General features: G+C 43.4%; 1 protein-coding gene and 1 long non-coding RNA gene across 9 annotated transcripts in view; one reads left to right on the top strand and one right to left on the bottom strand.

The window, feature by feature from the left end:
- Positions 1–14,397, top strand: part of LOC128351338 (nuclear body protein SP140-like protein) — a 92,687-nt gene that overhangs the window by 21,471 nt on the left and 56,819 nt on the right. For all 8 annotated transcript variants that reach the window (XR_008319717.1, XM_053310815.1, XM_053310814.1 and 5 more), the window contains 3 exons: positions 250–336; positions 8,542–8,634; positions 9,082–9,180. Coding sequence is in view for 7 of the 8 variants with exons in the window: in XM_053310815.1 (XP_053166790.1) it covers positions 250–336; positions 8,542–8,634; positions 9,082–9,180 (279 nt within the window). In the remaining variant the exon portion in view is untranslated. The remainder of the gene's footprint in view (positions 1–249; positions 337–8,541; positions 8,635–9,081; positions 9,181–14,397) is intronic.
- Positions 8,415–12,310, bottom strand: LOC128351340 (uncharacterized). Its single transcript, XR_008319719.1, has 3 exons — positions 12,247–12,310; positions 9,467–9,633; positions 8,415–8,627 (listed from the first exon to the last, which is right to left on the bottom strand). It is a non-coding gene; the product is annotated as an uncharacterized LOC128351340 (long non-coding RNA).

Here is a 14,397-nt window from a genome sequence, read left to right on the forward strand (position 1 = left end):
CAGCAGCAGGAGCAGGCTTGGGTCATTTGGGTGTGGGAAGGTAGGATCCTTCCTTCCCCCCCGCCATGACCTGAGTTTGGTCGTGTGCAAGACCTTCTTAGCTCTGTTGCCCCCCTCTTCACACATCCAGATCAGGACTGTGGTGTAGGAGGGGTTGTTAACCCTTTCCCACCATGCTGTATTTCTAGACATGATCCTGTATCTTAATTCTTATCCAAAATATGGTTTGTCTTCATGTTTTTGTTTCAGTGCTCCGGAAAAGGGAAAACAGGTCTTCTGAACAGAGAAGCAAAAAGGCACAGCAGACAAAAGACAGCAGTCTTGAGATCTCTGCTGGTAAGCAGTGTGAGTAGAAGTGGGCTCTGTGAAAGATTTTGGAGCATAAAGGTGATAAGAGAGGGCCAAATTATACAAGACTTTGAACATGTTATTTGCTCTTCATTTTTGTAAACAGTAGCTGTGGGAGCCACCAATCCAGATCAGGGCCATGGTGTTGGGTAAGATGGCTCTTTCCCACTGCAGTCCTGACAAAAATTGCTGCCCTCTACTCCTCCAGAGCTGCTAGAGAGAGAGAGAGAGAGAGAAGCTGTCACTGGCAAACAATACATTTAAAGCCATGCCTGTATTGGCCCACAGAATGTACAGAGCAAATTATGGGAGAAGAAGTTTTTTTGCTGCTGAGTGTAGCAGAGCTGAAGGAGAAAATAACAATAAAAAGATAGAGTGAGATAAACCCATGGAGAGAAGGTAAGGCCAAGGAGTTTGTGCTGGATGCAGGAAAGGATGGGAAGCTAGTTTGGGATGTCACACGGGTTGAATGATGAGAGAAAGCAAGTGAGGGCCCACAGAATTATAGAGCACATTCACTCAGGCATGGCATTATCAGACAACTTTGTAAATTACATTCTTCAGACAAAACCTCAATGGCACAAGTGTAACTGTGGAAAAATGTTTTACCATACCTTGATTGAACATTAGGGAGTTTGTGACTGTAGCAGTCGGCCCCTCCCTTACCGTAAAGAGTGAACCGGAAGGGAACCCTGCCCTGTTTGTCAGGCAGTGACTTCTAGGGATCAGCCACTCAGCACACAGTGACCGGGACCTAGAGGGGCGTTGAGGCAGGAAATGAAGAGGTTATTTGTTCTCGTTCACTTGGCGCCAGGCAGGGGAAGCAACAGGTTGGCTGGCCAAACCATGGCAGCAACCAGGAACTCTGCAGGGGCCTGAAGTCTCTACCATGGTTTCAGTGAGTTCAGGGAAGAAGCCAGAGCTTTGCTTTGGAGAAAGGTTTAGCCAGGGAACTGTGTGTTAGGTAGCTGGCATAAGATTTCTTTATTTTAGTGCTTTGCAGATCCTTATAATAACTGGTCCTTATAACTGGTCTATTGTGTTTTATCTGTAATGTAAGAATGCTGAATCTGTGCCTTTTTTATCCATCCAGGGCACTGCAAAAGTCTTTTAAAGGTTCCTTACAACTGGGGGCATTTTCTTTTGTATTTTCTTGCATTTATGTTCTGTGCAACTGAGTAACCAAGATCTTTAAAATGTGCCACTCCAAATACCAGTGGAGTGTTCTTTGGAAGTAATCTTAAAGTACTGAGTGTTTGCTGTTACTTGTAACTGGAGCTGAGCGAGAGAGAGCCTCAGACTGAAGCAGTCTGTAGTATTTTGAATAAAGGTTATTTTTCTTTTTGGTCCTTTACAATTTTAACAAGCCTCTTTGAGTTGATTTTCAATTCAGGAAAGGGGTGGGGTCAGGGGTGTAACTACCATTAGGCTAGGGGAGGCGGCTGCCTGGGGGCCCCCACGCCTCGAGGGGCCCCCCAGAGGCAAGTCACATGTGAAGTGAGTGTGTGTGTATCAGGGAGGGGCCCATCTTAAAATTTTGTCTCTGGGCCCACTCCAGCCTTGTTACGCCCCTGGGTGGGGTGCTGGAAAGGGGTCTTACTCTGGTGCAAACATGCCTCAAGGTTAATTGTTCAGCAACCTACCAAGGAGGTTTTTGTATTTTTTCATTTGGTAAAGAGGAAGAGGGTCTCCCTGGAGAAGGGAAACCCTGTAAAATAGGGTGTGGTGGCAACATATTTTCTACTAGGTTAAGTTTAAAGGAACAGCCTCTGTTGAGCAAACATGGTGGGAATGAATCAGCATTTTTCTTTCCCCCACGAGGACTTGCTCTGAGACAAAGGCTAGGCTTAAATCCACCATTTGCCAGTCTCCATTCGTTACAGTGACTTTCTCTGCTCTGGCTACCAGGTTCCTGCTTTGACTCTTTTCTTCTTTCTTGGAGGCCTTAGTAATCAGGAGAAGGAGGGGATTGTCACCTTGCTCCTCCTCCTGCAGCCATGTCCCTCAGCTTGCCCCACTCTTTGGAACCCCAGCTGTCCATCTTGCCTCTACTACATTTTTCCATGTTCTCCCTGCCATTGCCTTTGAAATGTGCTCTGGCATTGTTGGCAGTCTCATGCCTGTGCAGTGGCACACTTGTTGAGAATTTCACATACTTGCAATTTTTTCCTGCCTGAGACCTGAGGCTACTTTTGTCTTGTCAGCTGGCATGCAGCAGCTGGTGCTTCTTCATCTGTCTGTGGGTCTTCTCCCAAAAACATGAAGCTGTTAATTTCTGGCCCAAGCCCCACCTCTCTGTGGTGCTTCAATGTATCTGTTTCCTTGGTAAGGAGTCTGCTACCTGACGTAGGGCTGGAGTATTAGAACAACTCACCTTCTATACACTATCAACACACTACTATTATGTCTGTAGAACTTTGCCGGAAGTTTTTCCTCTTGTTATTGGAGTTCATCTGGAGAATGCATATTTCTGTGTAACTTATTTGTCTCTGCCAAACGTGTTTCCACCTTCTAGGTCTTCCTCAGTGGCACTTATGGCAGTACTCATGCAAATTCCTCCTCCAAACCATCAATAACAGTATCCAAGTAAAAAGTAACCTTGTATTATAAGGCTTTCTATCTTGCCTTCTTCGAATAGTGGTAGGTTTTCTCTACATGAACTTTGTGGAAAGTGCATCATTTGGAAATAATGGAAGAATAACTAGTTCATGTGGTTACATGTCATTGGATTTATTATTGGGATTTTATGCAGTTTCTGGATTAGAATTAGGAATGTGCACGGAACCACAGAGGTTCAGCGCCAGCGGGGTTCTCCCTTTAAGGGCGGGGTTTTTTGCACTTACCCCTCCTGCCGCTTTCCCCCCACAGGCACTCTGTTTTAGTGAAAGTTTTTTGGGGCAGCAGCGTTCCTCCCTGTTGCCCCGCCCCCGTTATTGTCCAGAAATAGCGGAAGTAAAAAGCGCACGTGTGCCTGCTGCTGTGTGCGCCTGCCGCGCACGTCACACGCTGTGTGCATACGCTGCATGCGTGACGTTCACAGTGGGTGCACGCACGCTCGTTACTTTCAGTATTTTCAGACAATAACAGGGGCAGGGGCGGCAAGGAGGACCGCTGGCGCCCCAAAAACTTTTCACTAAAACAGAGTGCCGGCGGGGGGAAAGAGGCAGGAGAGGTAAGTGCAACCCCCCCTTAAAGGGAGACACCACCCCCACCAGTGGATTGGCCCAATTTAGAACTGGTTCAGGGGGCTCTATAATAGCCTCCGGACCGGTCCGTGCACATCCCTAATTAGAATTGATACAGTTTCAGATCATGTGTTTTTATTCAGGTTATTGGATATATAGTGGAAAATAAACACTTGCTTTTTACATTTAAGATACATTATGATTTATGTGATAGTGAATAGAGAGTGGGTTGTTTTAATACTCCAGTTGGTTTCTTTACCTACCACAATTGCTTTTTTGATGGTTCACCTGACATAGGGCTGCCAGGACTCAGATAAAGTAAGTTGCTTCAAGGGCTGCATTTGGCTCATGGGCCATCAGCTGGCCATCCCTCCTCTACAGTATATGTAGATGTTTGTGTTTAATTCATTGGAAGTATTTGGCTGCTTCAATACTAATACCCTTTAGCATAGTGGTGGCTGGTGGTTCCTGGTGGTGGTGGGGTACTAGGCAGGGCAGGTGATGGGTGGAGCTACAAGTAGTGAGAGGAGGATGCAGAGGTGGAGCCAGGACTAGGCAGGTGCCTTAGCAATAACTGGCAAAGTATAGATTTGTAGCTAATGAGTGGGATCAAAATGCAAACAGAGATGAAGAGGCTCTTGAAATAAGCCTCCCTATCTCTGACAGCTTTTTAAGACACAGTTAAGACACATTTATTTATGTGTCTTTCAGCATCTTCCTATATTTATTTATCCAGGCTCTTAATTAGATGTACAGTTTTAATAGTTTTTAATATTGTGTTAAATTTTAAATTATTTTAATGTTTTAACATTTTATTTTATTTTTAATTTGTAATGTTTTATTGTAAACCGCCCAGAGACATAGGTTTTTGCTGGTATACAAATGTGTTACATAAACACACACACACACACAAATCTCAGTTGCTCATGAGCAGCGATACAGAGAAATATGGAACACATCAGCTGCTTTATAATGCTTAACAGGACTACAGTAGTGTGTAGATTTGTATCTGACACAGCAGGATCAAAACACAAGCACATACACACTCAAAAAGAACTGTAGAAGCCACAGGTCAAGCACAGACCAGCTACAAAAGGCTGCTTCTGTGGAGAGTAAATGCATTCTGAGGTCACCAGGGCAGCTTTGTCTGCCTGATTATTTCAAAAATGAATAAAGGTAAAGTTCACTATCAAGTCGGTTTCGACTCCTGGCACCCACAGAGCCCTGTGGTTTTATTTGGTAGAATACAGGAGGGGTTTACCATTGCCTCCTCCCATGCAGTATGAGATGATGCCTTTCAGTATCTTCCTATATCACTGCTGCCTGATATAGTACCAGCAGGGATTCAAACCTGCAGCATTCTGCTTGTTAGTCATACTACTACTAATAGACAAACAACAAGAAAGAACTCTGAGCCAGTGATACTGTGGTTAGTGTGCTGGACTAGACTGGGACAACCCAAGTTCAAATCCCCATTCAGCCATGAAACTCACTGAATGACTCTGGGACAGTCAATTATCTCTAAGCATAACCTTCCTCATAGGGCTGATGGAAGGATAAATGTAACCATGTGCACCACTACCACTCTGGGCTTCTAGGAGGAAGCACAGGATATACATGTGAAAGTAAATAAATCTATATAAGCCATAGGTAAAGCAGAGACGAGCTACAAAAGTGGAGAACAAATGCATTCTGAAGTTACAAGGGCAGCTCTGCCTGCCTATTCAAAAAATGCATATATTAATAGAAAAACCATAGGTATTTCAGTGATGCTTGCTGTAGCTATGAACCACCTCTTGTAACTTAGAGGACACAATGGGAAGCAAAGATGCATGGGGACACCTTCTCTCTTTTCCATGCCTGCTGAACAGCTGGGTGACACTCTCTGACTGCGTTGGGTGCCTACTACTTAACCTGGGTGTCCATCCTAGAAAGCAACAAATGCTTTTTTATAGAGACCACTTCCTTAATCCTTGCCCAATGAACCATCACTGCTAGTGGACATATTAATTTTAGGGATACTGGCCACAATCCAGAGAAAAACATGGTTAGCTCTCTGCATAGCAAATGGATATTAAAAATTATTTTCCTTCCAACAGCATTTCTTCTCTACATACACCACACCCACATGGAAAGCCACTTCTGCAATTATTTGAAAAGCAGTTTGGACTCAGAAATCCATGCATATGCCCTAATTTAACTTTCTGGCTTCTTATGCCAGTTTCTAATCTAATTAGTCCAGTTTTACAGTTTGCTGTTCCTTCCAATGTTTTATGGCAAATCACTTTGGGAATGGGTCATAATGCTTTGCATGTAGATCAGATCAGAGAGCAAGAAAGAGAAAGCAGAGGTTGCATTCCTCTCCTCCAAACAAACACAAGCAAATAAGCCAGCAAATGATCAGACTTACCAACAGCCAGCTAGCCAGCCTACCTGCTCTCTAACGAAAATGGTGATTGGATACTTCAGAATAGTGTTTTGTAGCTGCTTCCCTCATACACAAAAGGAAATCTTAAGTAGATTGAACTAAAGGTTTATTCAGCAACAACTCCATTTTCTCCTTCCCTTTCCCTCTCTTTTCCTCTTGACTTCTCCCCCACACTCTCTACAGGATCCCCCTTGGGATATATGTCCAAACAAACAAACTGCAAAAGATACTAAATAGAATCGATTGATTCATTAAGTGCTGTCAAGTCAGTGTTGACTCTTAGCAACCACATAGATAGATTCTCTCCAGGATGATCTGTCTTCAGCTTGGTCTTTAAAGTCTCTCAGTGGTGCATTCAGTGTTGTTGTAATCGAGTCCAACCGCCTTGCTGCTGGTCATCCTCTTCTTCTCTTTCTTTCAACCTTTCCCCAGCATTATGGATTTCTCAAGGGAGCTGGTTTTTTTGCATAATGTGTCGGAAGTATAATAATTTGTTCCTGGTCACCTGTGCCTTAAGTGAAAATTCTGGATTGATTTGAGTAGCTAAAAGACTTAGCTGCCCTCTGGGCACTCCCATTAGCTGCCTGAGGAGTCAATCAGCATGATGCCTTCTGATTGGTGCTCAGGGTGTTTTAAGCTCCTCCCTTTTTGGAAAACAAAGGCAAGCCTTGTAATTGGTTCCTGCCTGATTAATATTCAAATTTGAACTGCTCTGTGTGTTCCTCTTGGTGTTTACAAAATTCTGGTACTCTAGCCCACCTTATGTACACACTGGGGCCAGGCTGCAGGCAGGGAAGAGGCATAGACAGTGAGGCAGACAGAGTAATGGCTACAGAAGACAGACAGAGGAAGTAAAATGACTGACAAATATTTTCAGGTGGGTGCTGCCCACTCTGCCCTTAGGTAAGTACCACCACTAGCACCAGAGGCATTGCTTTTCTGCTCCTCTCTGGAAGCAGATTTAAATGGTACCGCAGAGCATTTTATACAGCTCTATACCATGGCTCTAGCTTCTGGTTTCCTCTCATTAATTGTTTTCTTTTTTATTGCCAAGTAGCATTATTTTGCAATAAATTAAAAAAGAGAGAAGAAAGCAGAAATTATAGCTCTTCCCTCCACTGGAAAGAGGACGTGACCAATCCAAGGGGCAAATTATCAGTAGTGCTGTAACTGGACTAAATGGGAATCAATTAGATAGAAGTTGCAAACTGGAATCTTCTAATTAAAGGCACAGTCAGCTCAATAATTCTCTGCCAGTCTACACTGAACAAGCTATGATATGACTTTTAAAAACCACAAATCATGTATGAAAAAAGTAGGGAACACAACGCAGGTATACAACAGGTTGACAACATTTGGAATTTGGGGCTGGAGGCCGTGATGGGTTGGATGTGGGCTAATATACTGAAATTGAATCTGGGCAAGACGGAGGTAATGTTGGTCAGTAGGAGAGCCAATCAGGATGAGGAGATTTTACCGGTTCTGGATGGGGTTGCACTCCCCTTGAAGGAGCAAGTATGCAGCTTGGGGGTATTACTGGACCTTGCTCTACTTTTGGAAGCTCAGGTGGAGGCGGTGGCCAGGGGTGCCTTTGCACGGCTTCGGCTAGTGCGCCAGCTGCATCCCTTTCTCAAGAAGGCAGATCTGGCCACAGTTACCCATGCCTTAGTCACATCACGGCTGGATTACTGTAACGCGCTCTACGTGGGGCTGCCCTTGAAGAATATCCAGAAACTGCAGCTAGTGCAAAATGCGGCAGCTGGGGTTTTATCTGGAGCTGCCTGGTGGGAGCACATCACACCCATTTTGAAAGAGATGCACTGGCTACCAGTTTGTTTCTGGGTCTAATTCAAGGCGTTTGTTTTGACCCTTAGAGCCCTTAACGCAGGGATTCTCAAACTTGGGTCCTCAGGTGTTATTGGACTTCAACTTCCATAATCCCCAGCCTCAGTGGCCTTTGGTTGGGGATTATGGGAGTTGAAGTCCAATAACACCTGAGGACCCAAGTTTGAGAATCACTGCCTTAACGGATTGGGCCTGGGATACATGAGGAACCACCTGCTCCCAAGGGTTACTGCCCAATTGACGAGGTCATCTGAGGGGGCTCTGCTCAGGGTGCCGACAATGAGGGAGGCTCAGTTGTCGTGCACATGGGACAGGGCCTTCTCTGTTGCTGCCCCCAGACTCTGGAATGCTCTCCCGGTGGCTATTTGCTCCTCGGTCTCCATCACAGCTTTTAGAAAGAGTGTAAAATCTTGCATTTTGGCCCAGGCATATATTTGATTCTCTGCTGCTGCTCTTTGTACTCTGCATTGCTTTTATGCTTTTGTTTTAAATTTTTAATCAGATTTGTTTAATGTTTTTCACTTAATATTTTAATTGTGTCTTTTTTACCATTTTGTTTTTAAATTTTGTTGTAAACCGCCTTGAGATTGTTTTAATGAAAGGCGGTATATAAATTTAACAATAAATAAAAATAAATAAAATAAATAAATTCTTCTTAAAACATGAGTGAACAAAGTGTGGCAATTCTCTGCTGAATAGCTTGTGTTGAAGCGACCTTTGTGTCATTTTCTTAAGAACGGAAATGTGCTGGTAGAATAAAGAGGAACAGAACCAAAAGGCTTCAAGGACCAGCTGTTACCAGAAGGAGGAGCTCAGGCCTTCTGAAAGGTAAAGAAAGCATTATGCCAGAATGTTAGAAACTATTCCTAATGTGATATTCCTGATACTAGATAAGCTTGAATCTTTTTCTGTGTAGAATGCCCTTTTGCCTGTGCTCTTTGTTCTCTCTATGTGGCTTGTCATTCGTTTCTCAACTTTAATAGTCTTAGACAACAATACAAAACCTGTTCTAGACTTCTAAGAATAGTCTTTAGAGTGGACTAGTGGATTGTCATTCATTAGAATCCTGGTAACATTCAACTGCCTCCCCGCCAGTTCTCAAATTAGAATTTTATCTTACCAGAAGTGAACTGAATAATCTTTAGATGACATGAAGTGTACAATCAGTACCATATAATATTGGCAGAATCTGCAGTTTAACATAATTTACTGGAAGCCTAAGATTATTGAAGATTGAATATTTATATTATACTAATTTTTCTCTATTTAAACTAGGAAAAAGAGTTCAAAATCCAAATTTCCAGAGCAATAAACTGCAAGTATACTGTGGAAAAGATACTGAAGGTGTTTTATATAAGGACAAACTGGTTGCAGGTAACCTATCATTTTGAAGCAATGTAATTAAATCTGTTCAAGGCATTTGATTCCAGGAGTATAGTAAAATATTCTAAAATGATATGTGGTGGGAAAGATGTATTCATGTGATCAGCATGTGGATACTATTTGTAGCTAGGAAACACATTTACAATATTTATTTCCCATAAGACAATGGAATTTTCAGTACTTTTAATCCCCCTCTATTTGTAAATTTATTTATTTATTTTCACGTTTATATCCCGCTCGCCCTCCAAGGAGCCCAGAGGTTCATGGTTATATTTACCTTCACATCAACCCTGCGAGGTAGGTTAGGATGAGAGATATGACTGGCCCAGAGTCACCCAGTGAGTTTGATGGCTGAATGGAGATTGGAACTCAGGTCTCCCTGGTCCTTGTCCAACACTCGAACTACTACACCATGCTGGCTCTCATGCCTGCTTGAGTAGATTCCTTGGTTTTAATGGGTACAAAATGTCAGGTAAAGAACAGAGATCATGTCACCTTCTGACATTTATTTATTTATTTATTTTTATTTAACATATTTCTGTACTGCCCAAACTCACGTCTCTGTGCAGTTTGCAACAGAAAGGTTAAAACATTAGTTAAAACAGAATAAATGACAGAAAAGTTAAAACATTAATTAAAACAAAAGAAATGGTAACAGAAAGATTGACACATTACAACAATTTAAAATTTTTTAAAACAATGTTAAAACTGTTAAAACACTATTTAATTAAAAGCCTGGGTGAACAGATGCATATTATATGACAGCTGAGTGCCCTATCAAGGGCACTGACAAAGCGGACTATTATATTCCAGTAGAGGTGTGGGAAGAACATTTCAAGAACCTCTACAAGAGCCAGGTTGGGAGAGCAGAGTTATTGGACTTAAGCAATCTCGTTATGCCTGATGGGCCAGAAGTCTCCATTGAAGAGGTTAATGGGCTTATGACTCAATTGAAACTGGGTAATGCCACAGGTTTAAGGATGTGCAGAACTGGTTTGAATTGAACCCAGTTAGATCTGAACCAGCCTGATTCAACTAGAACCTGACTGGCATGGGCTTGAACCGGACCAGCCCCCCCAAAAGGGGTCTGAATTGATCTGGTTTGGATCAAACCGCTTTGGCCCAGTTCAACTAGTTTGGGTGGCTATGCTTGTAACAGGCAATCTGATAAGTATTCCTTTTACAAGCAAAGGGGATCCCTAACTCTAAATAGGTTCAAGGGATGGGCAGATGTGAGGGCTCATTATTGGCGGTGGCTCTAGGCCCTGCTGGCACTCCTGCACCCTGGGCCAGCAGGCAGTCCTGTTCCACCCTGGCAAAGGGGATCTCTAACCTGTGGGCAGGAGAGTGTCAGTGGGGACTAGAGGGCCTGCTAGTGGCACCATGCCACTGGCAATAAGGTGCCCCCCGCCTGCCCCTGAACCCCTTTAGAGTTAGGGATCCCCTTTGCTTGTAAAGGGGGATCCTCACCGGATTCCCCTTTACAAGTAAAGCCAGTTGAACTAGGTTGACCTGGTTGACAGCACAAATCGAACTGCCAGCCAGTTCTAATGAATTGGTTTGTGGACTGGATGTTTGGTTCGAATTCGAACCGAACTGCTATGGACAGTTCTGTGCACACCCCTACCTGGGTTGTGACAACATACCTGCTGATTTAATAAAGGCCAATGCTGACTGATGGGCTCCCGTACTGGCTTCCCTTTTGACTTACATGGAACTGCTGATATACCATATGACTGGGGACTGCCACAATTGTCCCTTTTTAAAATAAAAGATGGAATGGGATGATCCAGGCAACTACAGGCCAATAAGTCTGCTGGGTATTACTGCAGTAGAAGTTGCAAGATTGGTTGGAACAAGAATCTACTGCTGAAGAGCAGGCAGGCTTTAGAGCTGGCTGCTCTGTGATAGATCAAAGTTTAGTATTCCAGCATCTTGTAGAAAAATATGACAGTAAACCCAGTTCATCATTATATGCTGCCTTTATTGATTTTAAATTTGCCTTTGATTTTATCTCAAGAGGTTTCTTATGGTCAGAGCTTAGGACAACCTTGATTGATAAATGCTTACTACTATTGCTCTACAAATTACCTAGTAATACTTCTCTCTGTGTGAGATGTAATTCCAGTGGTGACCTTTCAAACTCAGTCTCCACAGGTATTGATGTCAAAAAAAGGCCCCTGTTATGTTAGCGTCCCTGTTATTTAATTTTTATATTAATTCACTTGTCCAGTATTTGAACAGGGTAGACATGCACCCTCTTAAATTAGAAAGAAGATCTATACTTCTCTATGCAGATGACACAATAATTTTATCTTCATCACCTATAGGTCTTAGGAGTGCACTGCAAAGCACTTTTGTCTAGAAGACTAAATTATCGGGAAACCAAAATAATGGTTTTTGCTAAGAGAACTAAATTATATAAGTGAAAAATTAATGGTAATGTGATTAAACAGGTAAAGTGCTTTAAGTATTTGGGGGTGGTGTTTCAGGCTTCTGTGGGGAGAAAAGGGCATATGGATTATATAGTGCAAACAGCGCTGTGAAGTACTGCTGCAATTTTGAGATTTTATTGGTTGTGGAGACTGGCACTTTGTGCCAGCGGCTGTTAGGTTGTTTCAGGCTAAATCATTGGCTCAGTTGCTTTTGGGAGCTCAGTTGAGACCTTATTCAAATATTGCCCAGTTAGAAGTTATTCAAACTAAATTTCTAAGAGCGGTCCTCGAGGTATTTAAAGGTGTATATAATGCTGTCTTTAGGCTGGAGTTGGGGGAGAACAAGGTGGAGTCAAGACTGGTTACAACTCGATTTTTTGTCCAAGTGGGCTGGCTCCTCTAGTTTTGGAGGACCAGTCCCACTCAAAGCCACTTAAAGCTGAAGGGAAAACTTCTGATGCTTGGAATCTCCTCTGAACTCTTAATTGCTAAGGGTCACGAACAGGCTATTAGAATATTGAAGCAGCACATTTTAGACATTGAAATGCAGGAGGAGAGAAGTAATTTCCCCACTTGCATTAAGAACTGGTGGTTAATCCCTTCTTTATCCCCAGCAAGTTACCTTTCCAGCTTGACATACCCAACACATCTGAGAACTTTTATCCTGGTCCATCTTAATGTTTTTTCCATTGGCATGGCTGGAGGGCAGATATAAAAAGATATATCAACTGAGCAGGTGGCCCTTTGTGAAGGAATGAGGGCCCAAACTCTTCTTTTTGTAAATAAGACCTTGTATTGTAATAATAAATAATAACAACCTTTTTTTGTTAGCTGTCCCATAACAAATTGTTCTCTAGGCAATTTACAACACAACATTAAAACATGAGGTAAAAAAACACATTAAATCATAACAGACCAAAGAAGGGGGGGGGTGGAAATACAAAATCCAATACAAAAGCAATTTTAAAACATTTTTTAAAAAAAATCAGTAACAATCAGATTTAAAAAAATTAGTTTAAAATTTAAAAGGCCTGAGTTAACAAAAAGATCTTTATCTGGTGTCTAAAAGAACAAAGTGATGAAGCCAGGTGAACCTCACTGGGGAGGCTGTTCCATAAACAAGGTACAACCACCGAAAAGGCTCTCTCCATAGTAGCCATGCTCCTCACCTTGTTTGGCAGGGGCACCTGCAGGAGGGCCTCCAAAGAAGACCTTAAGGTCCAGATTGGGACATATGGGGCAAGGTGCTTTCTCAGGTAACCCAGCCCCAAGTCATTTAGGACTTTAAAGGTTAAAACCAGCACTTTGAATTGTGCCCTGAAACGGACTGGGAGCCAGTGCAGTTGACAAAGCACTGGCATAATATGCCCCAAACGCCCAGCCCCAGTTATTAATCTTGCAGTCCAATTTTGTACCAGCTGGAGTTTCCGGACCGTTTTCAAAGGCAGCCCCACATACAATGCTTTGCAGTAATCTAAGTGAGAGGTTACCAAAGCATGAGTAACTGCGGCCAAGCTATCTCTGTCCAGGTAAGGTTGCAGTTGGCATATCAGCCAAAGCTGATAAAAGGCACATGGAGCCACAGAGGCCACTTGAGCCTCTAGTGACAGTGCTGGATCAATGAGCACCCCCAGGCTGCAAACCTAGTCCTTCAGAAGGAGTGCAACCCCATCTAGAAGAGGCTGGACATCATTCACCCGGGCAGAGTTAAAACCGACCAACAGTGCTTCTGTCTTGTCTGGATAGAGTCTCAGCTTAATCGTTCTCATCCAGTCCATTACTGCATCCAGGCACCGATTCAGGACAGTCAGTGCTTCACCTGTGTCTTATGAAAAAGAGATAAAGCTGAGTGTCATCTGCATATTGATGACACCTCAGGCCAAATCTCTGGATGCCCTCTCCCAACGGTTTCATGTAGATGTTAAACAGCATAGGGGAAAGAATGGAACTCTGCGGAACCGCACAGCATATATGCCAAGGGGTTGAGCAGTAACCCCCTAGCACCACCTCTTGGAAAGGGGCCTTGCGGTAGGAGAGGAACCACCTCCAAACAGTGCCTCCCACACCCAGCGCGGCTAGCCTCTCCAAAAGGATACCATGGTCAATGGTATCGAAAGCCACTGAGAGATCCAAGAGAATTAACAAGGTTGTACTCCCCCTGTCTCTGTCTGCATAGGTCCTCTCACAGAGCGACCCAAGCAGTTTCTGTTCTAAAGCCGGGCCTGAAGTTTGATTGAAAAGGATCTAGATAGTCTGTTTCCTCCAAGAGTCTCTGGAGCTGGTCAGCCACTACATACTCAAGCACCTTTCCCAGGAAGGGACCACAGGCCTATAGTTGTTTACATCCTCTGGGTCCAGATTTGGTATCTTTAGGAGTAATCGAATAGCAGCTTCCTTCAGTGGAGCTGGGACCACTCAATGAGGCATTTAAAACATGCTGGACCCAGCTAAAAATCTCCTCCCTACTGGATTTAATAAGCAAGGGTCAAGCATACTTGTGGTTGGCCGAACTCGACTAAACACCTTGTCCACATCCTTGGGCACCAATATTTGAAACTCCTCCAGCAAAACTAGACCATGTTTTACTCCTGGCACCTTTCCCAAAGATCCTGTATCAGCTGTAGTGTCCAACTCATGGTGAATATGAGCGACGTTGCCACAAAGTGCTGTGCAAATGTGTTACAGTGTGCTACCGATGGTTATACTGTAATACAGCCTGCCCAGGGCCAGAGTTCAAGAGGCCCAGACCACCTGGAAAAGCCCCACGGGATGA

This window comes from Hemicordylus capensis, chromosome 3, assembly GCF_027244095.1.
Source record: "Hemicordylus capensis ecotype Gifberg chromosome 3, rHemCap1.1.pri, whole genome shotgun sequence".
NCBI classification, from domain to species: domain Eukaryota; kingdom Metazoa; phylum Chordata; class Lepidosauria; order Squamata; family Cordylidae; genus Hemicordylus; species Hemicordylus capensis.